General features: G+C 44.3%; 1 protein-coding gene across 3 annotated transcripts; it reads left to right on the top strand.

The window, feature by feature from the left end:
* Positions 1-949: 949 nt before the first annotated feature.
* Positions 950-17,817, top strand: LOC117806135 (SLIT and NTRK-like protein 3). 3 transcript variants are annotated; one of them, XM_034674847.1, is made up of 7 exons: positions 950-1,648; positions 4,494-4,786; positions 4,983-5,234; positions 5,464-5,579; positions 5,851-6,768; positions 8,066-8,285; positions 15,287-17,817. In XM_034674847.1, the coding sequence occupies exons 2-7, from the start codon at positions 4,571-4,573 to the stop codon at positions 16,418-16,420; spliced, it is 2,856 nt and encodes a 951-aa protein (XP_034530738.1). In that variant the 5' UTR covers positions 950-1,648; positions 4,494-4,570; the 3' UTR covers positions 16,421-17,817. The 3 variants fall into 3 exon arrangements, with proteins under 3 accessions (XP_034530738.1, XP_034530739.1, XP_034530740.1); XM_034674848.1 differs by having other exon boundaries at positions 950-3,985; XM_034674849.1 differs by having other exon boundaries at positions 1,521-1,778.
* The last annotated feature ends 4,677 nt before the right edge of the window (positions 17,818-22,494 follow it).

Here is a 22,494-nt window from a genome sequence, read left to right as displayed (position 1 = left end):
CCTGAAGGACAAAACAAATTTACAAAAGATGAAACACTTTTTCAAAGTTGGAGACAAATTTACATTTTGGAAAATATTTTTTATAAAACAAAGTTACATCAGCAAAACACTACTATGAAGGCCAAAACAAATTTACATTTAAGAAAACAAATTTACATTTAAGAAAACAAATTCACAAAAGATGAAACTCTTTTACAAAGCTGGAGACATTTTTACAAACGATGGAATACTTTTACCATTTCTGAAACAAATTAACATTACATTTTTATGAAAGGGAATGTACCAAATACCGGAAGTGATCCGGAAGTGATGGAGTGAGGGGTCTTTTAGTTTTTTTTGATGGAGAGAAACCAAACGAAGTGACAGGGTTTACATATTAGGACATCCTCGGGTCTCAGAGAGAGGTGTCAGACCTCAGATGAAAAAGCATCATGTCTCCGGAAAAGCTCCGTCATATCTCCTCAAAACCTTCATCATGTGTCAGAATTCAGATGAAACGGCCTCAGACCACATAGCCTCAGGCTAAACGGAGTCAGACTAAACAGAGTCATACGTAACGGTCAAAGTGTTCCGTTGTTTGGAAATTGTCTCCAGCTTTGTAAAAGTGTTTCAGCTTTTGTAAATTTGTTTTCTTAAAGGTAAATTTACTTTGGCCTTGGTAAAAGTGTTTTGCTGATGTAATTTTGTTTCATAAAATGTAACACTGTTTTCCAAAATGTCAATTTGTCTCCAACTTTGTAGAAGTGTCTCATCTTTTGTAAATTAGTTTCGTCCTTCAGGGCCACCGTACAGAACAGTAACCACACTTTTCCTGACTGATGCTGCGCGCGTGCACCCCCAGAGCGCGTGTGCGTGAAAGTGCGCGACGATGCCAGCTGGCACGAGTCGCCATGGTAACACACACCGGTTTCACGAAATCCGTCGGCGCTTAAGGGCAAGGGGAGAGATGAATAAACTAATGAGATTATAAATTATTGTCGGTATAGCTGAACAGTCGGGGTATTTTTACCAGACTGCACGCGCGGGCAACGTGAGGAGAAAGTTTATGGGGCCCATTGTGTGTGACTCTGTTGTGTCTTCTATAATCTGTTTATGAAGAGGAGCTGAAGTGAACCCACCCCAAGCGCGCTGTATACGCCTCGTGTACAAACTCGCTATAGTTGCGTGCTGCCTTATTGCATGATTAATTCCGGCGCCTTCGTCCCCCCCTTTTTCCTCCTCTATGAATTAGCCGGTTGTGTTTGAGATGAAGAGCGGGTCCTCCATCACTACGCAGTCTACAACTCCGCGCTCTGCCCGCCTGTCCAGCGGTCCAGTGCCGCAGCTCCCACGGGCTGCACTGTGGAGAAGCGGACCTGCATCCTAAAGCCAAGCGGTTTTTTCTCTTTCTCTCTCTCTCTCTCGGTTTTTATCCTCTACCTCATTGCAGTCTTATCACGTCCCCCCCCCCCCCCTCTCTCTCTCCTCTCTCTCTCCTCTCTCTTGCTCTCGTCCCCCCTCTCCCACCTCCCTCCCTCCCCATCCGCCTGAGCCGCTACAGGAGAGGGAGAGAGAGGGAGAAGAGTGCGGCTGAATGTGAACGACATGTCGACAGTCAGCCTCTAAAGTGTTTTCTCGGTCGTTCCCTAATTCTTTGGCGGCGGACTGAGTGAGTATTACCCGCATCCCGGCTCTGCTAAGCGTCGCTGTGTGGATCAGAAAGGCTGGTGGGGAGAGACAGACAATGGAGAGTGCAATTGGATTGCGTTACTCTGCCAAGGATTTTCATACATAGCCTGGTAAATGTCTTAATAGGTTCTGTTAATGACTAGGCTGTTTAATTAGTCATGCTTTAATTCTACTAACTATCACATTGTGTGTGTGCTGTAATGTTAGGGGCTAATTGATTTTCTTGGAGGGGCTGTGGGCTATCCAGGCTGTTATAGCCCCCCTTACATTTGATCTGTGATGCTGCTGCTTGCTTGCCTTGATAGTGCGGCTCTGTGTTGGGAGCAGGGGCCCATGTTAAAAAAAAAAAGGCAGAGTGAAGCTCGGTGAGGCTCCGGACAGAAAGGACGGTGAGGTAGACACTGGAATTATGTGACATGAATAATATGCTGAAGAATAAGCAGTGACCGTCATCTGTGGTCCGCTTGCGTCAGTGTGCAGGTCTAGAGGAGAAAGGAGGGATACAAAAAAAGAAAAAAAAGTCAGAGACTTGAGAAAGACAAGGAAGGAAGCCACACCTGTGTCAGGCCTGTTTGCAGATGGATGGACGGACAGTTTAAGATTCTGCTGTGCTGAGTCCTTTCCTTTCTTGTTACCATAATGATGCAGAGCTATGCTGACTCGTCCACTTGGCTGATTGGAGAAAGGAGGTGCGAGTGTTGACTGTGTTTCTTCTGATTAAGGAGGGATGGCCGTCCACCAAAGCAGAATCTAACAGGAGGGATCCCAGTGGGCTATCTGGACTCAGTATTGATCTCCCCATACAGGGGGGGCTTCAGGCCCAGCGATAAACAATGCATTTTCTCTGATGAAGACCTATTGGGACTGTGAATGGCTTGTATTATGTATCGTATTCCAATTTGTCAAATACTATCGAGCAACTTGGCCTAGATTGTCCAATGTTTCTTGAGTTCTACATAAAGGATCTGAACAGTTTCTCAAGCAAGGGAAGAACATGGTATTCACCTCTTCTTTTTTATTCTAGAACTGTCCAACAAGTATTGCAGTATTACACCGGATTGTTACAAAAGCATACACTCTACACGTGTCTCGCTACCTGTTCCTGTACTTGGCAGGCAATAAAAGCATACTTTTTTTAGATATGGTTTGACCTTTCTTGCTTTGTTTCCAGCTCTCTCTCACACACACATAACTTGGCTCCAGCGCTGCTTTCTCTGTGAGGCGGGCGTACATTGTGTGCAGGGCGAGAGGAGGGCTTTGATGTAATCAATATCAGATTTCAGCTGTTTCACTGTGAGCTCTCATCCTGAGTGGCAGCCTTGACTGACTTCTTAGCGCTTATGCAATCCCACTCCTCTCCCCCTCGCTCTCCTTCCCTCACTTCCACCTCGCCCCGTTTCCTCTCCCCTCTGTATCCACTCTCTGCCCATTACTCTTCCTTTATCTGTCTGTCTCTTCTTCCTCACTCCATTCCTTCACCTCGTTCCCATCTTTCCCTCCTCCTCCTCTTCCTCCTCCTCTTCTCGTTTCCAGCTCTCCCTTCGTCATAATCATCTCTGTGATTGCTCTTCCTCTCCCGGGCGGTGATGTTTTCACTGCTGCCTCCTTGTCTAACTCGCTGATGCTAGATTATTGCTGTATGATTACAGCTACCATACCATGGTGATCATTATTGCATTCCGCATGGCAGTGTTCAGCACTGTACGAGCAGATCGAGACGCTTTATCCAATTTAGATCTCATTAAGACTTGAGAGGAAATATCCCCCCCATGCAAGACTCTCATCTCAGCTGTTTTTTTTCTTGTTTTTTTTCTTGTTTTTGTTTCCAGGACTACTGCAACTCTTTCTGTTATTGCAGCGCCGTCTCATCATCATCACCATCAGCATCAGTTCACGTTCCTCGCTGTCATCCTTTTCACATTACCCCTTTTGAAAATGTTGAAGAGTTTGGATTGGCAGCGACGCTTTCACTTCACTGTCATTATCACAATAATGATTATGACGGGACTCGATGGCTGTTGATAACCCAACATACTCTGCTGATTGTTAATACGGCGTGTTTTGTGCCTCTTCCCTCTGTTCTCTGATTGCCATTCATCTTATTAAATGGAGCAGTTCATTAGGCAGAAAACATTATGTATCTAATTTGCATCTTCCCATATTCATATTGCATACATTAAAACAACACATGCGTGACATTTCAGCTTCACCGGGCATTTGAAAAGTACGGATGAATATATTCATTACAAGCTCTCCCCCTCTGTCCAAACACTTGTCCAAAAAGCCACTCTGAGAATGATAAAAATGTGATTCACAGGTGAGGTGAACTTGCCCACGTGTTTGCCTTTTGTTTTGCATTTTCAATGTCAGTGTGTGAATTTTTAATTCAAAAGCCGCGTTATAGCAGCGGAGAGAAAGATTGTTCTGCTTGTTGTTTTTAAATCAATATTTCCCGCTTTGCTGAACCCTGTAGAAACAACACTTTGTTTTCCCCACACTGAGTGCATCTTACATATGTTACAGTTCTGCTCATATCAGTGTATACTGTGGCCTCCAGTTGGCCTATATATCATTAAAGCATCCCAATGTAATTTATCCCCCATGGCACTTCAGTCTGTGTGATTTAACTTTTATTTTCTGACTGCTTTATTATGCCTGTGATGTCTCATCAATCTGATTCATCCTGAGCTGACTTCTGCTGTTGCCTCCCTGGCTGTTAGCCCTTTTTTTACCGTGTGTGTGTGTGTGTGTGTGTGTGTGTGTGTGTGTGTGTGTGTGTGTGTGTGTGTGTGTGTGTGTGTGTGTGTGAATGTATGCATGTGCAGTGCGGTGAAGGGCCGATGCCGGGCTGTAGCCCCAGGCTGCTGAGCTGAGAGGGAGAAGCAGCAGCAGCAGCAGGAGGATGCAGTGGGTCGCTCTGGCAGTGGCCCTGGGGTGCGTGCGTCTGTCCCGGACGTCGCAAGGCCCCACCCCCACCCCCACCTCCACACACACGCCTCTGGTGGACAACTCCGAGGAGGAAGTGGACGAGCCGTGCTTCGAGCCGTGCACGTGCGAGGTCAAAGAAGGAATCCTGCACGTGCACTGCGATGGGCGGGGCTTCACTAATGGCAGCCAGGTAGGTATCATCCCTGCTCATTTAGCTGTCTGTGCACGTGGAGCTGCCCTGCTCTGCACTTTATTGCATTTAGCTCATTAACATAGCATATCTCCAAGTCTAATATCCTGTCTGTAACGTGGCTTATGGCTGTTTCTGACTGTTAAATTCATGTAATTAATGAGATAACTAATCAGACGTCTAATTAATCACTCAGGTGTCACATTCGTGGGTCCGCCCTTTCAAACTCAACCTCCAGAGGAACTCTCTGAGGCGTCTCTATAGCAACGGGTTTCAGCACCTTGGCAACGCAGTGTCGATAAACCTTGGCAACAATGCACTCCAGGACATCCGAGTGGGAGCTTTCAACGGGCTGGCCAAACTGAGACGCCTCTACCTGCACGAGAACAAGCTGGAGGTCTTCAGAAACGACACCTTTGCAGGCCTAGAGGCTCTGGAATACCTCCAGGTAGGATTGAGAATATAATCCTCTTGATTGATGACATTATTGACAAGCTCACCAGAGATTACAATAGATGGCTGTGACAGAAATAGCTAGCAGGTGGCATGTGTGAGAGAATGTTCTCGTGGTCCGTGTGCGTTTTACAGTGGAAGGTGCCTCATCTCTCCTGCCGCATTCAGTCTATTTTTTCAATTGCAGCAATTATCTTCATCACATTTTCTCTCCTCACCTGCAGGCTGACTACAACGTGATCAAACGAATCGACAGCGGTGCTCTGAGGTTCCTCTTCAAGCTCCGGGTTCTCATCCTCAACGACAACCTGATCCCCATCTTGCCAGCTCATCTGTTCAGGTTGGCTTCTGATTATTTTCCTGCAGAATCGTTTGAATCACACTGGGACTGATCTACGGAAATATCAGTGTCAGACACAATTAGCCAGTCTGTACTTCTGCTTTGAATTAATATTTCTGTGGCATTCTATTTCATGTCATAAAAGAGAGATTAATCATCAGATAAAAAGCAGATTTCTCAGCAATGGAATGTGTGAAGCTTCATTTTTCACTTACTATCACGTTGTCCTTTCATCTAACCTAGCTAACTATCCCCCCTCCCCTCGCTCCAGATCTGTGTCTCTGACTCATCTGGACCTGCGGGGAAACCGTCTGAAGAGCCTGGCATATGCTGGGACGCTTGAGTACATCGGCCGCTCCCTGATGGAGCTTCAGCTGGAGGAGAATCCCTGGAACTGTGGTTGTGAGGCGGTGCAGCTGCAGCAGTGGCTCGGTCAGATCCCATACACGGCTGTAGTCGGAGAGGTCACCTGCGAGTATCCCTTCCATCTTCACGGTAAGGACCTGAGGGAGATCCCCCGCAAGGAGCTGTGTGCGGACCTCCCGGATAAGGAGCTACAAGGAGAAGGGGTGGATGCTTCAGCGGGGTCACAGCCCCAACACATTCCACCAAACTCTAAACCCAACGCTCCAGCAGGGCGAGTAAGACCGACTAAACCGTCCTCCATAGTTCACGGCTCACGCCAGAACACTCACACCTCTTCCACTTCTTCGTCCTCTTCCTCAGCTGAGCGTAAAGACAAAGAAAGGCAACCAAGGCCGACAAAAAGGCCTCGGCCTTCGAGAATATCCCCCACACCCCGCAATCAGAACCCCCCTATTGCAGGCTATCAAACCCGCCCCCCCATTCCAATCATTTGTCCCCTGGGCTGCACCTGCAACCTGCACATCACAGATCTGGGCCTAACAGTCAACTGCAAAGAGAACGGCTTCCTTAATGTGTCCCAGCTCACGCCTCGGCCTCTCAATGGCCGCAAGCTGTACCTAAGCGGGAACCTAATCCAGAGGATCTACCGCACAGACTTCTGGAATTTCTCCAGCCTGGACCTGCTGCACCTGGGGAATAACCGGATCTCGTACCTCCAGGAAGGCGCCTTCTCCAGCCTGACCAGCCTGAGGAGCCTCTACCTGAACGGGAACAACCTGGAGAGGCTCAGCCCGCACATGTTCCTGGGGCTGCAGAAACTGAGGTATGATCACTCGTATGTTGCTCTGACGGCACTCAAACCTATTCATAAACAGAACTCACGAGTCAGATAAGCTAATTAGACATTTGTTTATAAGAGCGTGGTGATTAATTTAATTTTGATCACCATTGTGTTGGAGTTTGATATGAAATGAAAGTGCCCATTCTCTTCCAGGAGTGTCATTTGTTAGTCACGCTGCGTGATGGCATGCTTCAACTGAGGTGTGAGCCTACGATGAGTGACAACCTGAAAATTAATGGTTTTTTGTATTTGCATACAGAGGTGTTGATAAGGCGCTGAGACGACTGGCTGATGCCAGGAATCTGCTTTTAAGAAAAAGAAGGAGGTTATTATAAAAACGAGTCATCAGAATGATGCATATGTATCATTGTCAGATTAAGCTCACAAAGATGATCCCTCTGTAAATATTGCATACAGCGAATGACGGTAATTGTATTTATGCAGAGAGTTAAACATGGTTGTGTTTGAAGAAGACTACGGGTCAACTTGTACTCTTTGCTGCACAATGTTTGAGGAGGTTTCAGTTTTCAGCTTCCGTCCATATTTCAAGAGAATCATCAGAAAACCTACAGAACGGTTCATTTGACGATTAATCAATAATAAAGATCCTCTCAGGACATTTGAAAACTCTTCCCTTTAACCTCTCGTTAGCCTTTTTCAGCCACTCCAGCCCAGGGTGAGTAAGTGGTATATTTAAACTAGATCAATGGAGGTAGATTGGATGACTATCATGCAAGGAAACGTCTCCAGTCATACTTAATCCTTTCCTAAATTCATGCTGATTTCTATTATTCAACAAAAAAAACCTTAAAAATCCAAAGTGTATTAAATTTGACATGATGATCAGGCATGCCGAGGCAAGTGTAAGTATTCATCAAAGCGAAATTACAAGATTTTTTATTACACTGATGATCAGATAGTCGGCTTTGAACAGCAGAGGTGCAGATTAAGTCGGATTTCTGTTATGACTTCTTTGCATTAATATTAATTTATGTAATTATCATGCTGGGATGCAGGAGAGGTAAATTACCCACAGAATACTATGAAATAAATTATTCATAATGTGCTGTAATCAAGAATGACTTATTCATACAAAGATAAGACACAAACAGATAAACAGATGACCTTTTTTTTCCTTTTTGTAATGTTGTATGTGGATATCAGAAATCAATCAGTTCTGTGGTGCTGCTCGCTTTGAACCTAATACTCCTGTCAAAGTACTGTCTTATTTTGCTGTAAGGACAAAGAGACACCCTAACACCTTCCTTTCTCCCGTTAGGTACCTTTACTTTGAATACAACGAAATCCGAGAGGTTGATCCAGGAACCTTTGACTCCATGCCGTCCCTCCAGCTGTTGTTCCTCAACGCCAACCTGCTGCGGAGCCTCCCCCTCGGCGTCTTCGCCGGAGTCAATCTAGCCCGCCTCAATCTAAGAAACAATCACCTCCTGCAGCTCCCCTCGGTGGGAGTGCTGGAGCATCTCACCGGACTGGTGCAGGTTGGTGCAAACCTCTTCTCTTGGATAAATGAGCGGGGTTTCAGTGCAGGTGGATGCTTGAAAAAAGAAAACAGTGATACTGACCTGCTAGCTTGCTCTTGTGTAAATGATTCAGATACCTGGCACTGTGCTTTTTAGTGAATTTAGGCCAAACAACAAACAGAATGAATTGCTGAGTGACAGTGGCAGGGTGAAAGATGGAGATTATTGAATTGGATCACCCCCGTTGATTTACTAAACGAACGTGTGCATAATTATAGACTGTATTTGTTTCAAATGTCAGACTGTGAGATTAAGAGAACTAATGGATTGCCAAGACACATTACATTATCCCAGCTTGATGAAACAAACAAAACAAGCAGAAAGCTTCACATCCAGCCATACCCATTTTTAGAACTTCTGGCAGCCCCTGATCTGCTGGCCTCTGGCACAGCTGCAGCTCTCTCTCTGTCATCTGTTGTTTTGAGAGCTCTGCTGTGGCGTGTGGGACTGTGGTTGTGCCTCAGGTATTCTAATTGGAAAATTGCAATTGACTCGATTTGCATAAGTGGTCTTAATAAATCGGGAGCTAAAATGGAGAAAGCCGAACCCCTCAAGTTTTGATCATTGTTGTAATTAACACACCTCTTAGTAAAAAGCTTGTAAAAAAGTACAGTGTTTGAGTCAGACCTTACCATGCACATTTGACTGCTGCATTACAGTATACGACTGGTTGCCGTACACAATGCTACGATAAGAACCGTACCCGAGGTATTACAAATTTTCATCCTGCCTCCTCTCACTTCAGCATATTTAGTGTACCAGGCTTTTCTTAGACAGCCCGAGTAGAATGAGGTAAGGTGGGTGTGGATTAGCCTGAATGTCATTGTAAATTTCTGTTTGACTTTGCTCCACGAAAAAAATCCTAATTCTAGCTCGTGTGGGTGAAGCTGGCAGTTCGGAAGCTGCTTCTAAATGTTTGCTCAGGGGAAGGACGGGAGTGGTTTACGGAGCCATGTGGAAGTGTATTATGTTTTTGTGCCTCTGTTATCCAAGAGCATTAAAGCATTCACCAAATGGAAGTACACCATGAGCCACATTCATAAAGCCCAGTGGTATCACCACTGTAGTTCTCAAAAAATCTGTTACACCTTAATTTAATTCATTCATTTACCAGGGTTGTTATTACTCTGACAAAGCCACATTAGCACTGCAGAAAATAATGTTACAATGATATCACCTGTTGACTCACCGCTGGCCTGTTTGAAGCCCGGGCAGTGGGATTTCTGGGCGCAGACGTGTGTTTTCAGAGCCAGAGTTTGCACAGTAAAATCAAAGGGTAACACAGATGGAGACAGGGTGAAGCTCACAGCTGCTGTAAAAAGCGGGCCATTTTGATAATCATAAAGCAGCAGCATGTATAGCTTAGAGTCATTGTCACCATCAAAAACAGGATTAAACAGCTACACCCACTTACATGCACTGATATCTTAGGAGAAAAAAATTAACTCCCTGATGTCACTTTTATTTAAAACAACCATTAGTGAGACAGTACAGAGCAAATTAAAAGTGCTATGGTGTCAATGATTTCATTAGACAAGTCAAGCCAAAATGAGTCCTCCTTTTAAAAATAACAGTATAAAATCAGGTTATGTGAATCAGCAACATCGGAGTGGGTGCCAGAAATGTGTAAGGTTCAGGCGTACATATGTCTATCTCTGTAAATGCAAAGAACATGTTGTACAACAGAGCCGCTCTCTCATCACTGCAAGCTGCGAGGAAGAAAAACTTGCCCACAGCTACATCTCACCCTGCGCGATGTCAGATAGAAAAAACAATGTGTACACCACAAAAGATTGATGAAAACAACACAGCAATCACCAGGGGCAGGTCTGACATGAAAGCGATGCATGTAATGCCCAACTAATATTCAACTTATCTGTTTTAATTGAGTGTGTGTCAGTACTTCCTGGAGCTACATAAACCACAGATTCAGTTATTCAGTGATGATACATTTTTTAAAGGTTAATTATATGCACAAACTTATACTTGAGGGAATCATTTAACATTTTGGTAAATACACTAAGTACTAGCTTTAGATGAGAAAATTGATATGTCTTCTTCTTTATCTTTCCATTTGACTTCAGGAAACAGCCAGCAGGTTAGCTCTGTCTAGAACGTGGAAGCAGTGAAAAAGCTAGCAAAAGCTAACTTAGTTCTGTTCATAGCTAACAAAATCTTCATTTTGAGGCCCCTGAATTAGTATTAGTATTAGCATCTTGTTTTTTATATCAGTGTAAAATCGTTGAAACAAAAGCAACACTGCCCTGCCTCTGAATTTTCAGCCTATGCTGGCCATTGACAGTCATCTGTTTTAGCATTATAGCCGCTAAGCTATTGTGTGTTTTTTTTTTTTTATATATATATATTTTTGGTCTTTTTTCGCCTTTATTGGACAGGACAGCTGAAGAGAGACAGGAAATGTGGGGAGTAGAGAGTGGGGGAAGACATGCAGTAGATGGTCGACTGGCTGGGAGTCAAACCGGCTACCTCTGCGACGAGGGCTATAGCCTCTATACTTGGGACGCTTAGACCAGCGCCCTGCTATTGTGTATTTTGCTATTTTAAACTCACCATGAAAGCCACAGAAATAAAACTGATGCTATGACTTGATTACCTACTTGAAAAGGGTATCTGCTTAGCTATCAACCACTTAGAAAAAAGTCCTTAAAATGCGATAGACCAAAGCAAACAAACAAACTGATTCAGACTAGTAACTGGAAAACTTAGCTACATTTTAGCTTCACTGTCTTCACTGAGCTAATGATTTATGAACTCTTTAGCTTGTGACATAAATCTTGCAAAACACTGATAAATAATTTCCTCCCTCACACTCACAGCTTGTTAAATGTTTAAATCAACTTGCTGTTATCAGACTAGCAGAGTAGTTTTGTGTTTTAAGTCACTGTTTAGTGTTCGCCATATTGTGGCTATGGTACTGAAGTAGCTAGCAGCTAGCCAGTTGTCAGGGCAGTTATGTGATGTTGTTTGGAAATTGAACCTATTGGCTCATGGTTAAGATATGAAAAGTTGTGTACATGATATTCTGGTGTTTTAGTTGAAAAGTAATTACAATACAGCTACCAGGAAACAGCAACATGGACGCCAGAAGAGCTAGCAAGCGAGTATCATGATATACGAAGTGGGCAGTTGACGCCATTGGGAATAAAAATGTATCAGACAATTATGATTACTCTACAAACTAACTACAAAAACTACACACCACAAAAAATACAATAGTTATTTAACATGCCTTCTGCCATTTCCGACAACTTAATGTAACTGCTTCCAAGAAGCTTTCTGTTAGAAAGTTTGAGAACACCACAAAAGAAGGTGTTGATATGGAATCTTGTCAAAGAAAAAGTAAACATGACCTAATTTTTAAACAACATTATACTTCACTGATGGCAATAATATCTCATAATATATCATACAAACTAAAGGCCTCATCAGATAATATTTTGTAATTCTATTAAAAGGTCACCTGTCAGTACAACTACAGTTTTTTACACTATGGCCTTTACATACAGCTGGCTGGATTACATCCTGGCAAGTAAATACCGTATCTCCTGAAAACAAAACAACGCAGTGGACATGTTTATGCACTGGAAACAAGCAGAAAAAAGGTGGTAATGTCAGCCAATGTTTCTCTTTAAACTGCACAGAACAGCAAAAACACAACAACCACAGGTGTTTTAGACATAAACACATTAGCTGCTGAAATACAAGGCTTTTAGCAGATCTGTTTGACCAATCTTCTGGCAAGCATGCCAGCACATTTTCTATTTCAGGAAGGAAGATGGACCTCATTCATTGACTTTCTGTCTCAATATCTCAGTTATAGTAAACGCCAATAAAGTTAGTTTGTAACAAAACAGGCCCACACACAGAAGGTTGATATTTCATTCAAAATAAAGCTACGATTATTTCTGGAATTTAGAAAATAACTAAATGTTTTCAATCCTCTGCAGGGTTGGTTGGTATCGACATAATTAGAATTGTACTGTATTGTATTTTTATACATTAAAAGAACAAACATGCTTATTATAGAGCTTTGCAGTATACTACCAACAGAGAAAATCCAGATATAGTGCGGCAGCATTAAAGATGGTGTTTGTTTTCCCTCAGAATTAAAGATCAAGGGCTTCTCTCTAGACTCACCATGTTCCACTGATGTTCAGCAATCACACAGAGGCAGAGAGAGTCAGTAGATTTCTCTACTGACAATAGTCTCAATGGAGCAGAGACTCCTGCTCTTTGCTCTCTGCCATTACTACCGCTCTCTCTCCACCTACATGAAACATAAACCGCTGGATAGAACAGGTTCATGCCCCTTCTCAAAGGGTTGTTGAAGAAGCTTTGGGAAATATGGGAAATCACAATGAGAGGTAGAAGTCGACGAGGCAGGGAGGTGAAGTAAGTGTGAGTACAGTACACAAAAAAATACTGCGAGTTAAAAAAAACCTTCCTAGAATGCACTCAAAATTACAGAATGATGAAATTTAACAGCGTAAGAGTATCCATGAGTGAATTGCTGTGACGCAGTTCTCTTGGCTTTGTATGTGTAATAGCTCTCATTAACTGTAGCCAAGAAGACAGTTTTCCAATACACACATTCCTCTGAAAAAAACTTAATTTTGCGTACACTGCAGATTCTTCCTCAAATGCGCTCTTTTCATTTTCGCTCTGTGTATTATTCAAAAGACAATGAAACACATTCATCAGTATGGGGAAGGCTTGGCAAGCTGAAGCTTAGGGGCGTCTCGGCTCGACTAGAGACTACAGCAAAATCCCTGCACCAGATCTTCCAACAACCTGCTTCTATTGACTGTATTTCTGTGAACCAACTGCAGCAATTCTGATGACTGACAGTATTTCGCCATTTGAGCAAAGTGATCAATTATAAGACACACTGCTCACTGAGAACATCCTGAATTTCTCCCCTGATGGGATTTTTTTATGGCACCCAAATAAATCTTGGACAATTATTGCTTGATCTTTGATCTCCGTCATAATGATAAAAACCCACAAGAGCAAATTTACTCTGCTTCTGCGGCCAAAGCGTGGCAGTTTCCATCCAAAATTGATGCCAGTGTTTAAGACGAGCTGAGAGGATTTTTTTGTTTTTCATTACATTTTTCCTGGAAAACAGTAAAGGTTGCACTCAAAACTGAAACATCTAAACAAGACTGCTGGCTGATTTTGCCAGCAGACTGTATTCTGCATATACTATGAGTTAATTATACGGTATAATTTAAATACTATTTGTGCCTGTGTGAGTGGAGTGAGTTTACTAAAAGCTTTTCTGTTTTCAAAAAAACATTATGATTTCATGCACTCTTGTTTTCTCTGCTATGAGCACCTGTTGGTGCTAACTGGAGGTCTATAATTTGCCTTCACAGCATAGCTTTGATTGACAGGTCGACAGCAAATCACACACTAGGTGATCAGGCGTATGAATTTTAAACGGCGTTTGACATGTTGGACAGATGCTTGCAAAAGAGATGGGGATAGATCCCTTGGGATCTGCATTGAAGCAAACGATACCTGGAATAAAATGCCTCAGGAATTTCAACCAGATGGAAGTTTGTTGTTATAAAAGTCACGGAACTGCCAAAACAAGCTAATAAATCTGTTTATTAAATGTCAACTTGTTTTTTTAAAGCGCATTCATGCTAAATTACAGCACAGTTGTGTCACAGTCATGCTAGAGCATGCAAAACAGCACATGTCAGAGGACTTTATTGTAGTAAAAGTGTTCAAACTGAGTTGAAACTGCTGCAGAGAGTTGTTCCTACTCACTCTCCGGCTGCAATCATACCATTATTGCAGCTTCACAAAAGCCCACAGTGGGCTAACTCCAATAAAGTGAAGGAGCTTCCTGTTGTTCAGAGTGAGGCACAGGGAAGTAGTCGCACCATGGCTCCCACAACAGTAATGCTGAATCATCTCAAAAGCATCCATCTATATCTGCAAGCCAGGGAGATGGCCTAACCAAATTAGCATGACAACATTTGCACAAGGCACTTGGAAGTGTGACAGAGAGAATATCAGCTTTCATTGCCAGTGTCATCGCTAAAGATACTGAGGAGATCAGTTCTGCAGACAATAACGTGATGTAAGTGATTCCCTTTCGTGCATAATCTGCTTTAGCCGTGTGGCAAAGTGAATATGTGAGTTTGTTTTAGGACAGGAAATCAAACTAGCTGGTAATAAGGAAATGGATTTACACACATACCTATTGGATTATAGCACACGGGAGGGCTGCATCACCTCCTGTCTATTGTTCAAAAGTGCCCTGATACTCTTGCATGCTCGTCACACAACACCTGCCGGGGAGTTTGGTTGATAACCACTCATGTAAACTCTGAGTGGTCTTTATTGTAAACTGAAATAATTCCTGTAACCTGCTGTAGCAAATGTGTGAACAGGTTTATGGAGAGCCCTTGTGGGTGGTACAAGTTGAATTGGTCACTGCTCAGATTGGTCTCCATAATCAAGAACATACAGTGCCTGCCCACAGCCATTCAGGAAATGTACGCACTCTAATTTTTCCCTGACCCTATAATGACTTTATTTACATTTAATCAGTGCTTTTACATCACCGGCACATTATAAAACATTATGTAAAGACTCTGGCCAAGGTGGAGGGCTGTATTCTATTATGCAAATGCTGAAAAACCCATTTATATATTCTAGCTGGTGAAAGGCACGGGTATCAAAAGAGAGAAAACATCATTTTTCTTGTTGTCATCTTATTACTCTGCTAGCTTCTGGCTTATTCTTCAACACAGGAAACCTTCACCAAGTTGCTTATTTATCTCACAAAAATGTCAGCAAAGTTATCCGCTGCATGTGTTGAAATTCCACAAAGTGATTCATGATTTGAATTGCATTGCAGACCAGTAATTAGTGTGCTGATTCACAATGACAATGCACCGTGGTGTTGTGTTTTTCTGCAGGTGGACTTGCAGCAGAACCCGTGGGAGTGCAACTGTGAAGGGGCTCCACTCAAGCGTTGGCTGGAGGGCCTCAGCGCTGTGGTGGTGATGGGAGAAGTGGTCTGCCATTCCCCGGAAAAGACCAAAGGTGTAGACCTGCGTTCCCTCTCCATGGAACTGCTGTGCCCCGAGCTGGAGCCGCAGGAGGACCAGGAGCAGGAGGAGCAGCAGACAGCCACCTCCACCGCCGCAGACGGAAGCGTATCAGTCGGCTACCCAGGCTCAGGGCTGGGTCCGCTGATCCCCCCAGGGAAGGATTCAATCCCTCTGTCGGTGCTGGTGCTCAGCCTGCTGGTGTTGTTTGTTTCCGCGTTCTTTGCTGCGGCAGCGCTAATCGCCTACGCCCTGAGGAGGAGGGACAAGCTGCCTTTCCGCCGCCAGGGAGAGGTCGACTTGGCAGGCATCCAAATGGAGTGTGGAATCTTCACCGAGCAGACGCACCATCATCACCACCACCACAGCCACCACGGACTACCGGAGACGCCGCCTTTACCTCCGCCAGAACACAACCACGTATATGACACCATTTTGCCCCCGGAGGCTGCGCTGAAAGGTCAGAGCCCGGCTGCAGCCTCGCACATGTGTAGCAACCCCATCTACAAGGAGGACCAGGATGCAGCGGTAAAGCAGCGGCCGCGGACGTTCACAGCTTCCAAAGAAGGCGGGGAGGGAGGTTACAGCTCTGCAGCAGAGAAGGAGAGAGAGTGGACTCTGGAGGTCTCAGCGTCCCCCATCAACACCATCACCGGAGCGATGGGACCGCTCGCCGGCCTACATGGTAACGGCATCCTCTGCCCCACTGTCATCGACAGCCAGGGCCCTACGCCTAAGGTAGAACTGGTGGACTGCCTCTTCAGACTCCCCACACCTGAGTTCAGAGACCTGCCAGACAGGTACGCACGGCCTCCACCCTGCTATCCCCACCCCCAAGACTCAAAACAGGAAGCCAGGCCTGACCAAACGCTCGTGGTCACCACCGCCAGCTCTACGGCAGGCGGTGGCAACGGAAGCCAGAGCGAGCAGGGAGCAGGGGAGCAGAGACTGAGGACCACTCCGGACTACATGGAGGTACTGGACCGCTCTTACCAGTTTTAACAGTCCACCTCCTCCTTCACCTTATCCTCTTCTTCCTGCTCCTCCTCCTCTCTTGTCTCCTCATCATCTCCCCCTCCGGTGATGAATCATGCGGTAACAATGACTCCTGTACAGAGGCTGGCGTGGCTTTGAGAGGAGCCTGTGGGGGAGCGGGACTACACTACACACCATGTTTATTCCTGGATAACGAGCTGAGGTCAGTTTTTTGTATTTTCCCCACAACAGGTCGGTGTTCTGCAAGGATTAGCTGATCCCAGAAATCCACCTTGAGGCGAAACTTCAGCTGCAGCTACTACAGAAATTTCCCCTCCATTACGCCTCACAATCATAAAAAAAGTACTGAGGCAAATTTTTTTTTCTACTCAGCTCCACATTGAGCCGGAGACATCGTGGTATCAGTAACGGTGAGCGTTAATGTCCACATTATCACCCTCGGAGGACCGGCACAGAGGTGAAACCCACCAGTCTCTTTGCAACATCAAACACAGAGTCGTAAAAATGTTGGACATGTTGGATGGAGAAGCAACTGAGAAAAAGCAAGAAGGGGGAGAAGTGACTGAAAACAGCCAAGTGCCTTAGCAATGAACAGCCAGCAGCGTGGTCAATGCTTATTTTTCTATGAATACAGATCTATTTATCTAAACAAAGAGGTTTGACTACCACCGGATAGGACGCTGATGGACGACCGAGACTGAAAGCAATCAAAGCCGCCGGATAATTGCATTCCCTGGATGAGCCAAAAATAATAATATACCCAGTCAATATTGGAGTTGTTTGTATGCAGTTCAGTTCATTTTCATCTCATCCAGTTCACTTAATTTTGCTTATCCAGTTGAATTTTTTACAGGGCTAGATGAAGAACTTATCCAGGAGTGATGGAGGATTGCAGAGGAAATGATACGCATTTGTTTTTATTAACGCCAGACTTAACGAAGGAAGGCCGACGTACAGATGGACATTGTGGCAATGGATGCATTTTGGATTTTATTCATCAGTCAGACTTAATGGGGCCGGGAGGACCTCTGCTCCACATTTTTCTTTCCTGGGACAAAGGCACTGCGGTTATTGTATTGATTTTTTGAGTATTTCTCAAAGGAAAAATTGAATGGCAGACAAAAAAAAATGGACTAAAAAACTAGGCTTTTTTTTGTCGGGAAAAAAAAAGACTGACACTTCTATCAACTATCGATTATTATCTTTTACGGAGGTACCTTTTTATGCTTTCATCTCCTACCAATAGTAGAGGCAGTTGTGAATATATTTATTCTTAGTTTTTGCGTGTTGAAGCTCTCCTGTAAGGGATCATGTTATATTAATGTATAGGATGATTCTGCATCTGGTTCAGCCTTCTTACCGCCGACCCACGAAATACAATAAAGGGTGCTACATAAAAATTTGCGCTGGAGGCTAATGTGTGACAATCTGACACATCCACACACACACACACACGCCCAGACGACCTTAAATGCACATCCATTGCCTTAATAGTGCATGAAAGGAACAGCTCGAGGTGTGTTAAGCCTGTAAGCTCATCCACGCAGCGTGTTGAAGAGATGAGCAAAGCTGAGGCCTGCAGGGCTCCTCACACTCAAAGATGGAGATAGGAGCTAATCGTGTGAAATCGTCCACATTAATGGTATAAAATCAATACAATCTATTTGTGAACTGAGGACATGTGGGGCTGGTGGCCCTGGGGCCAAGCCTGTGAATTGTTCCATCTCCCTCCAGCTCTGCTCCTCTCTTAATGATCATCCCACTGTCCTCTCTTCTGTTTCCTCTTCTCTCCTCTTTTCTCCTTCTCTCTTAACTCCTCTACCTTTTCCTTCTTTGCTCTTTCTTCTCTCTTCTTTATTTCCTCTTCCCTCTCTCCTCTTTTCCTGCTGTCAGCTCAGCCTCACAGGACAGACATACAGAGATGCTACTCTATATGCTGCTCGACTCACAGGTAGCATCTCACTGAGGGGTGCCTACGTGTGTGTGTGTGTGTGTGTGTGTGTGTGTGTGTGTGTGTGTGTGTGTGTGTGTGTGTGTGTGTGTGTGTGTGTGTGTGTGTGTGTGTGTGTGTTCTGCCTTTCTTTCTGCTGTGCTCTTTCCATCCTTCAGTGATGAGTGCAGTTCTTCAGACGCCTCCTCACTTGCATTCAGAACTCTTGCACAGATAATCCTCCTGTGTGTGTGTGTGTGTGTGTGTGTGTGTGTGTGTGTGTGTGTTACTGTGTGCACACACTCGGGACTGTTTTTGTGTGCATTCAGAGGGGTGTGCCTTTGTTTGTAGGTGTGTGTTTAAGAAAATGTGTGAAGCTGAAGCTAGTTTAGTGCCAGTCTGCTGTTTGTGTGTGTGTGATTGCGTGACGGAGAGAGTAAGCGCGGCACCACAGCCTCCGTCCAGCCTTAATCCTCTAAGCTGTGTAGTTCACTCATGCCACATCAGCCTCATTGTGTCTTCAAACAAAGACGCCCAGTTAAAACTAAATGCCAGTTAAAGCAACAAACTACTAATTATAGCATCATTTTCTCCCTGTTATTCTCTCTTTCTTTCTTTCTTCCACGCTTTTGAACGCTTCCTTCTCACTTCCTCGCCTGATTCCTGCAACGCTTTCCACTCTGGACTCCTTCCAGCTGTGCGCGTGTGTTTGTGCGTGTGTGTTTGTGTGTGTGCATTTTACCCTCCCTGTATGCGTCTCTATATGTGTGTTTGACTATCTGACAGCTTTGCCATGGTTCATGTGTTTGGGTCCTGTCAGAGCTGTCCTGTCACTGTGTGAAAAAAATCATTCATTTCCCAGAGTCGAGGATGAAAGAGTCTTTAGACTTCAAACGCCTTTGGGCCTCTGTGGCTTAGATTGCCTCTCGCTCTTCCTCCACTGCCGTGTCATTTATTCCTTAAAAAAAAAGGGAAAACAGTGCGGCTGTGGCATCGGTTAAGTAGAGATGGCAGAGACACGGCGAGGAGCTGGACAATTAGCCTGATTAAAACACTGTCATTTTGCATAATAGATTTAGCCTGAGCGGAGATAGGCGGATCCTTTCTGAGTGAGCTGACTGTGAGTGTGGAGGCATGAAACCATATTCTTCTCTGCATAAACATGCGGGGTATTAAAAATGCACAGTTGGGCATAGTTTGATGTCAGTGAAAAGAGATCTATTTAAAAGTCATGGTGCATAGCTGCAGAAGCTTTGGTGTTTGGGCATGACAAATAGTTTGTGGTGGAGCTGGTCATCGCTCACAATCACACACACACGGACACGGACACATTGATGGGAACATGCATAAACATTTGCATCATTGTATCGGCCCTGCTGTGTGCACACTTTTTCTTCCTACAAATACAAACAAGAGAGCACATAAATATGTACACAAACTGTACATACAAGCACACATGCAAACACAGTGTGAGTGCTGCAGCGTGATGTTGTTTGGTTGCTCTGCATTGCAGTAATCGGCTCCTCTCTTCTCCTCTGCTCTCACCCACAGACAATCACTGGCTCTCAATGGACAACATCAGCAAGGGAAATACCTACAAAGAGAGCAAGAGACAGAAAAAAAGGAGAAAGAGAGAGAGAAGGAGGAAAGGGGGAAGGGTAAGGAGGGAGCTGGAAGAAGCAGGATGATGAGAAGGTAGGGAGGGAACGAGGGACTAAAGAGGACAGAGGGAGATTTGAGGGAGGATGGGGGGAGATGAAAAGACGAGGAGAAAGATCAGCGAGCGGGTGTTTCCAGGCTTAAGGCTGCTGGAGGACTTGTTAATTTGTGAGCGAGAGGAGTTACAGTGGGGAGGAAGAGAAAGTACTTACAGTAGATGTGTGGAGGAGACACAGATAGTGTGTTTGCCAACGTGGATCTACACACTCGCACTTTCTGCTTTGTGTCTGCTCTCAGGCACACGACGCCACCCACATGATCTCAGAGCTCAATTATGTCTCCGCCAAACAGTTACGGTCAGAAGATGAGGATTTTGTGTGCCTCCCAGAGTAGCAGGACAACGCTTATTTACAGTATCATGAAGCCAAAATGTCAGATAGAACAGCTAGGTGTTATTATAGTAAGCTGATGTGTGTCTGTTACTGGTGCAGTAAGCTGGTGTGGAGACATTAAGATGGCAGGGACCGTGCCTGCCTGACGTTGAAAACATTGCATGAGCTTTGCAGAACGTGTGCTGCAGCTTTCAAAGTGTGTGTCTGAGTGTGTGTGAGAGCGTGGTTTTATATCTTTGTGCAGATTCATGTGCGTTTTAAGGTTTGTATGTGAGAGATCAGAAAGAGACAGAATAAGGAGAATATGGATGAGAGGATAAAAGAACCTGGGAGTTGTTTTTTTAAGGCTTTTTTTTTTTGATTGTCAGAAAGAAGTAGATTGCTTTAAGCAGATTTTCAGTTGGTTTTTAAGTCTCCACACACCCGAGCCGTGTTGAGATTTGTGCTGCAAGAGGACGCCATTCCTGTTTGCTTTCTTGCACCGTTCAGAAGTGAAGTAAAAAAGGGCTGGAAATGTAGATAACCTGCTGATCATGCACCCCTGAAAGCAATAAAACAACAATAAATGATTAACTACAGATGCTTTTTGTTACAAATGTCAGACTTGCAGTCGGATATTGATTTTCTTATCCAATTTTCCACCTTTTTATTATTCAGTATACAAGGATTATTCGCTGGATTGAGAGCTACAACAGCAGCCACAAAGCCTCAGGATCAGTGTCTCTCTGAAACAACTATAAGACATTGTTGATCGCACCATAAATTCTGATTTGCGAGCCTGTCTCCCTGCTGTTTCGACTTGCTTCCTCCCCTGTCAGGAGCGAGCCAGGAGCAGAGGATTAGAGCCTACCTCAGCACTGGAATGCCTGGTGGCTGCTGCAGCACAGCTCCCATCACCTCCTTAAACACCCGAGCTGCCGGTTTTAGTATTGAGATGCAGTGGGCCACACAACTGTCGACTTTGCTCTTCATTTATGATAAACTTAAGTCTGCCTTAATCTCCGCCCGTCGCCGTGTGTTGAACCAGTGTTTGGAACAACATGTTTATCTGGCGGGGAAAGACGAGTGGAGTGGGAGCCAGTGGAAGGCACCCGTTCACAGAGATAACCCAGAATATCTCCTCTCCCCTCCAAGTGCAGCTCTGAAACTGGGAGGGTGATTGTGTTTATGTGTCTGGGTGCAGGGGCGTAACGGTGATTTATGGATCCTGTGCACCGAGGCAAATTCTGGGAAGTCACTTTACTTTTTCATCAGCTGAGCGATGGCATCAAACATCTAAATCCAGTCAGCCACAGCGTAAAAGTTCTCACTTTTAAGAGACTGAGCAGTCCTAATAAGATCCTTTTGAGGGTTTGGGGGGCTCATGTGAAGGGATGCAATCAATACTTTGTAATTCAATTTCCTGCCATCAGTTGTAATGTAGGCTCATAAGGAAGCTTTTAATGCTAGAGAGGTTTTTTTGAAGGCGTATGGATCTTATAGTCCAGTTCTTAGAGGTTCTTTCTTTTTTCATTTTCTTTTATTATTTTTCCAATTCTTTAAGTTTATTTTGTGGCTTTTGTGAATTCATTGAGAGAGATAGGACAGTGGATGGATAGAGTGGGGGAATGACATAGAGCTAAGTGCTAGGTTGTAATAAAATTTCAGCCACCCCTGCCATTGATTATAGCCTCTGTACATGGGGTGCATAATTTAACCACTAAGCCAAACCAGCACTTTTTCACCCAAATGTGTCTTCATGTTTGGTGTTGAGCCCTTGAGATAAGTCTTGGTCTCAAGACCCCTTTATTAAAGCTAGGGCTGGTAGTCACAGAAAACTAGCAGGAATATGAATGTAGCATTTCCTCAGGACACCGTCTAAAGTGTCTAGTTGTTAGTATAACAAAAAGTGTATCTAAATCTGACTACCAACCCCAGCTTTAAAGTCTTGTCTTGGAATTGAAAGCATTTTTTCTTGCTCTCAGACGGGGCAGACTTAAGGTTTTAAATTAGATTGGCCTCGCACTGATAGTCTATTTGTGCACACCATTACTGTGATTAGAAGAAAACACCCCTTTCTAAACAACCAATAACTTCAATTGATTTGTAGTTTGATATTA

The sequence above is a fragment of the Notolabrus celidotus genome, chromosome 22 (genome assembly GCF_009762535.1).
Source record: "Notolabrus celidotus isolate fNotCel1 chromosome 22, fNotCel1.pri, whole genome shotgun sequence".
Classification (NCBI taxonomy): Eukaryota; Metazoa; Chordata; class Actinopteri; order Labriformes; family Labridae; genus Notolabrus; species Notolabrus celidotus.
Note: the sequence above shows the minus strand (reverse complement) of the source record. Positions and strands in the feature narration are given on the sequence as shown.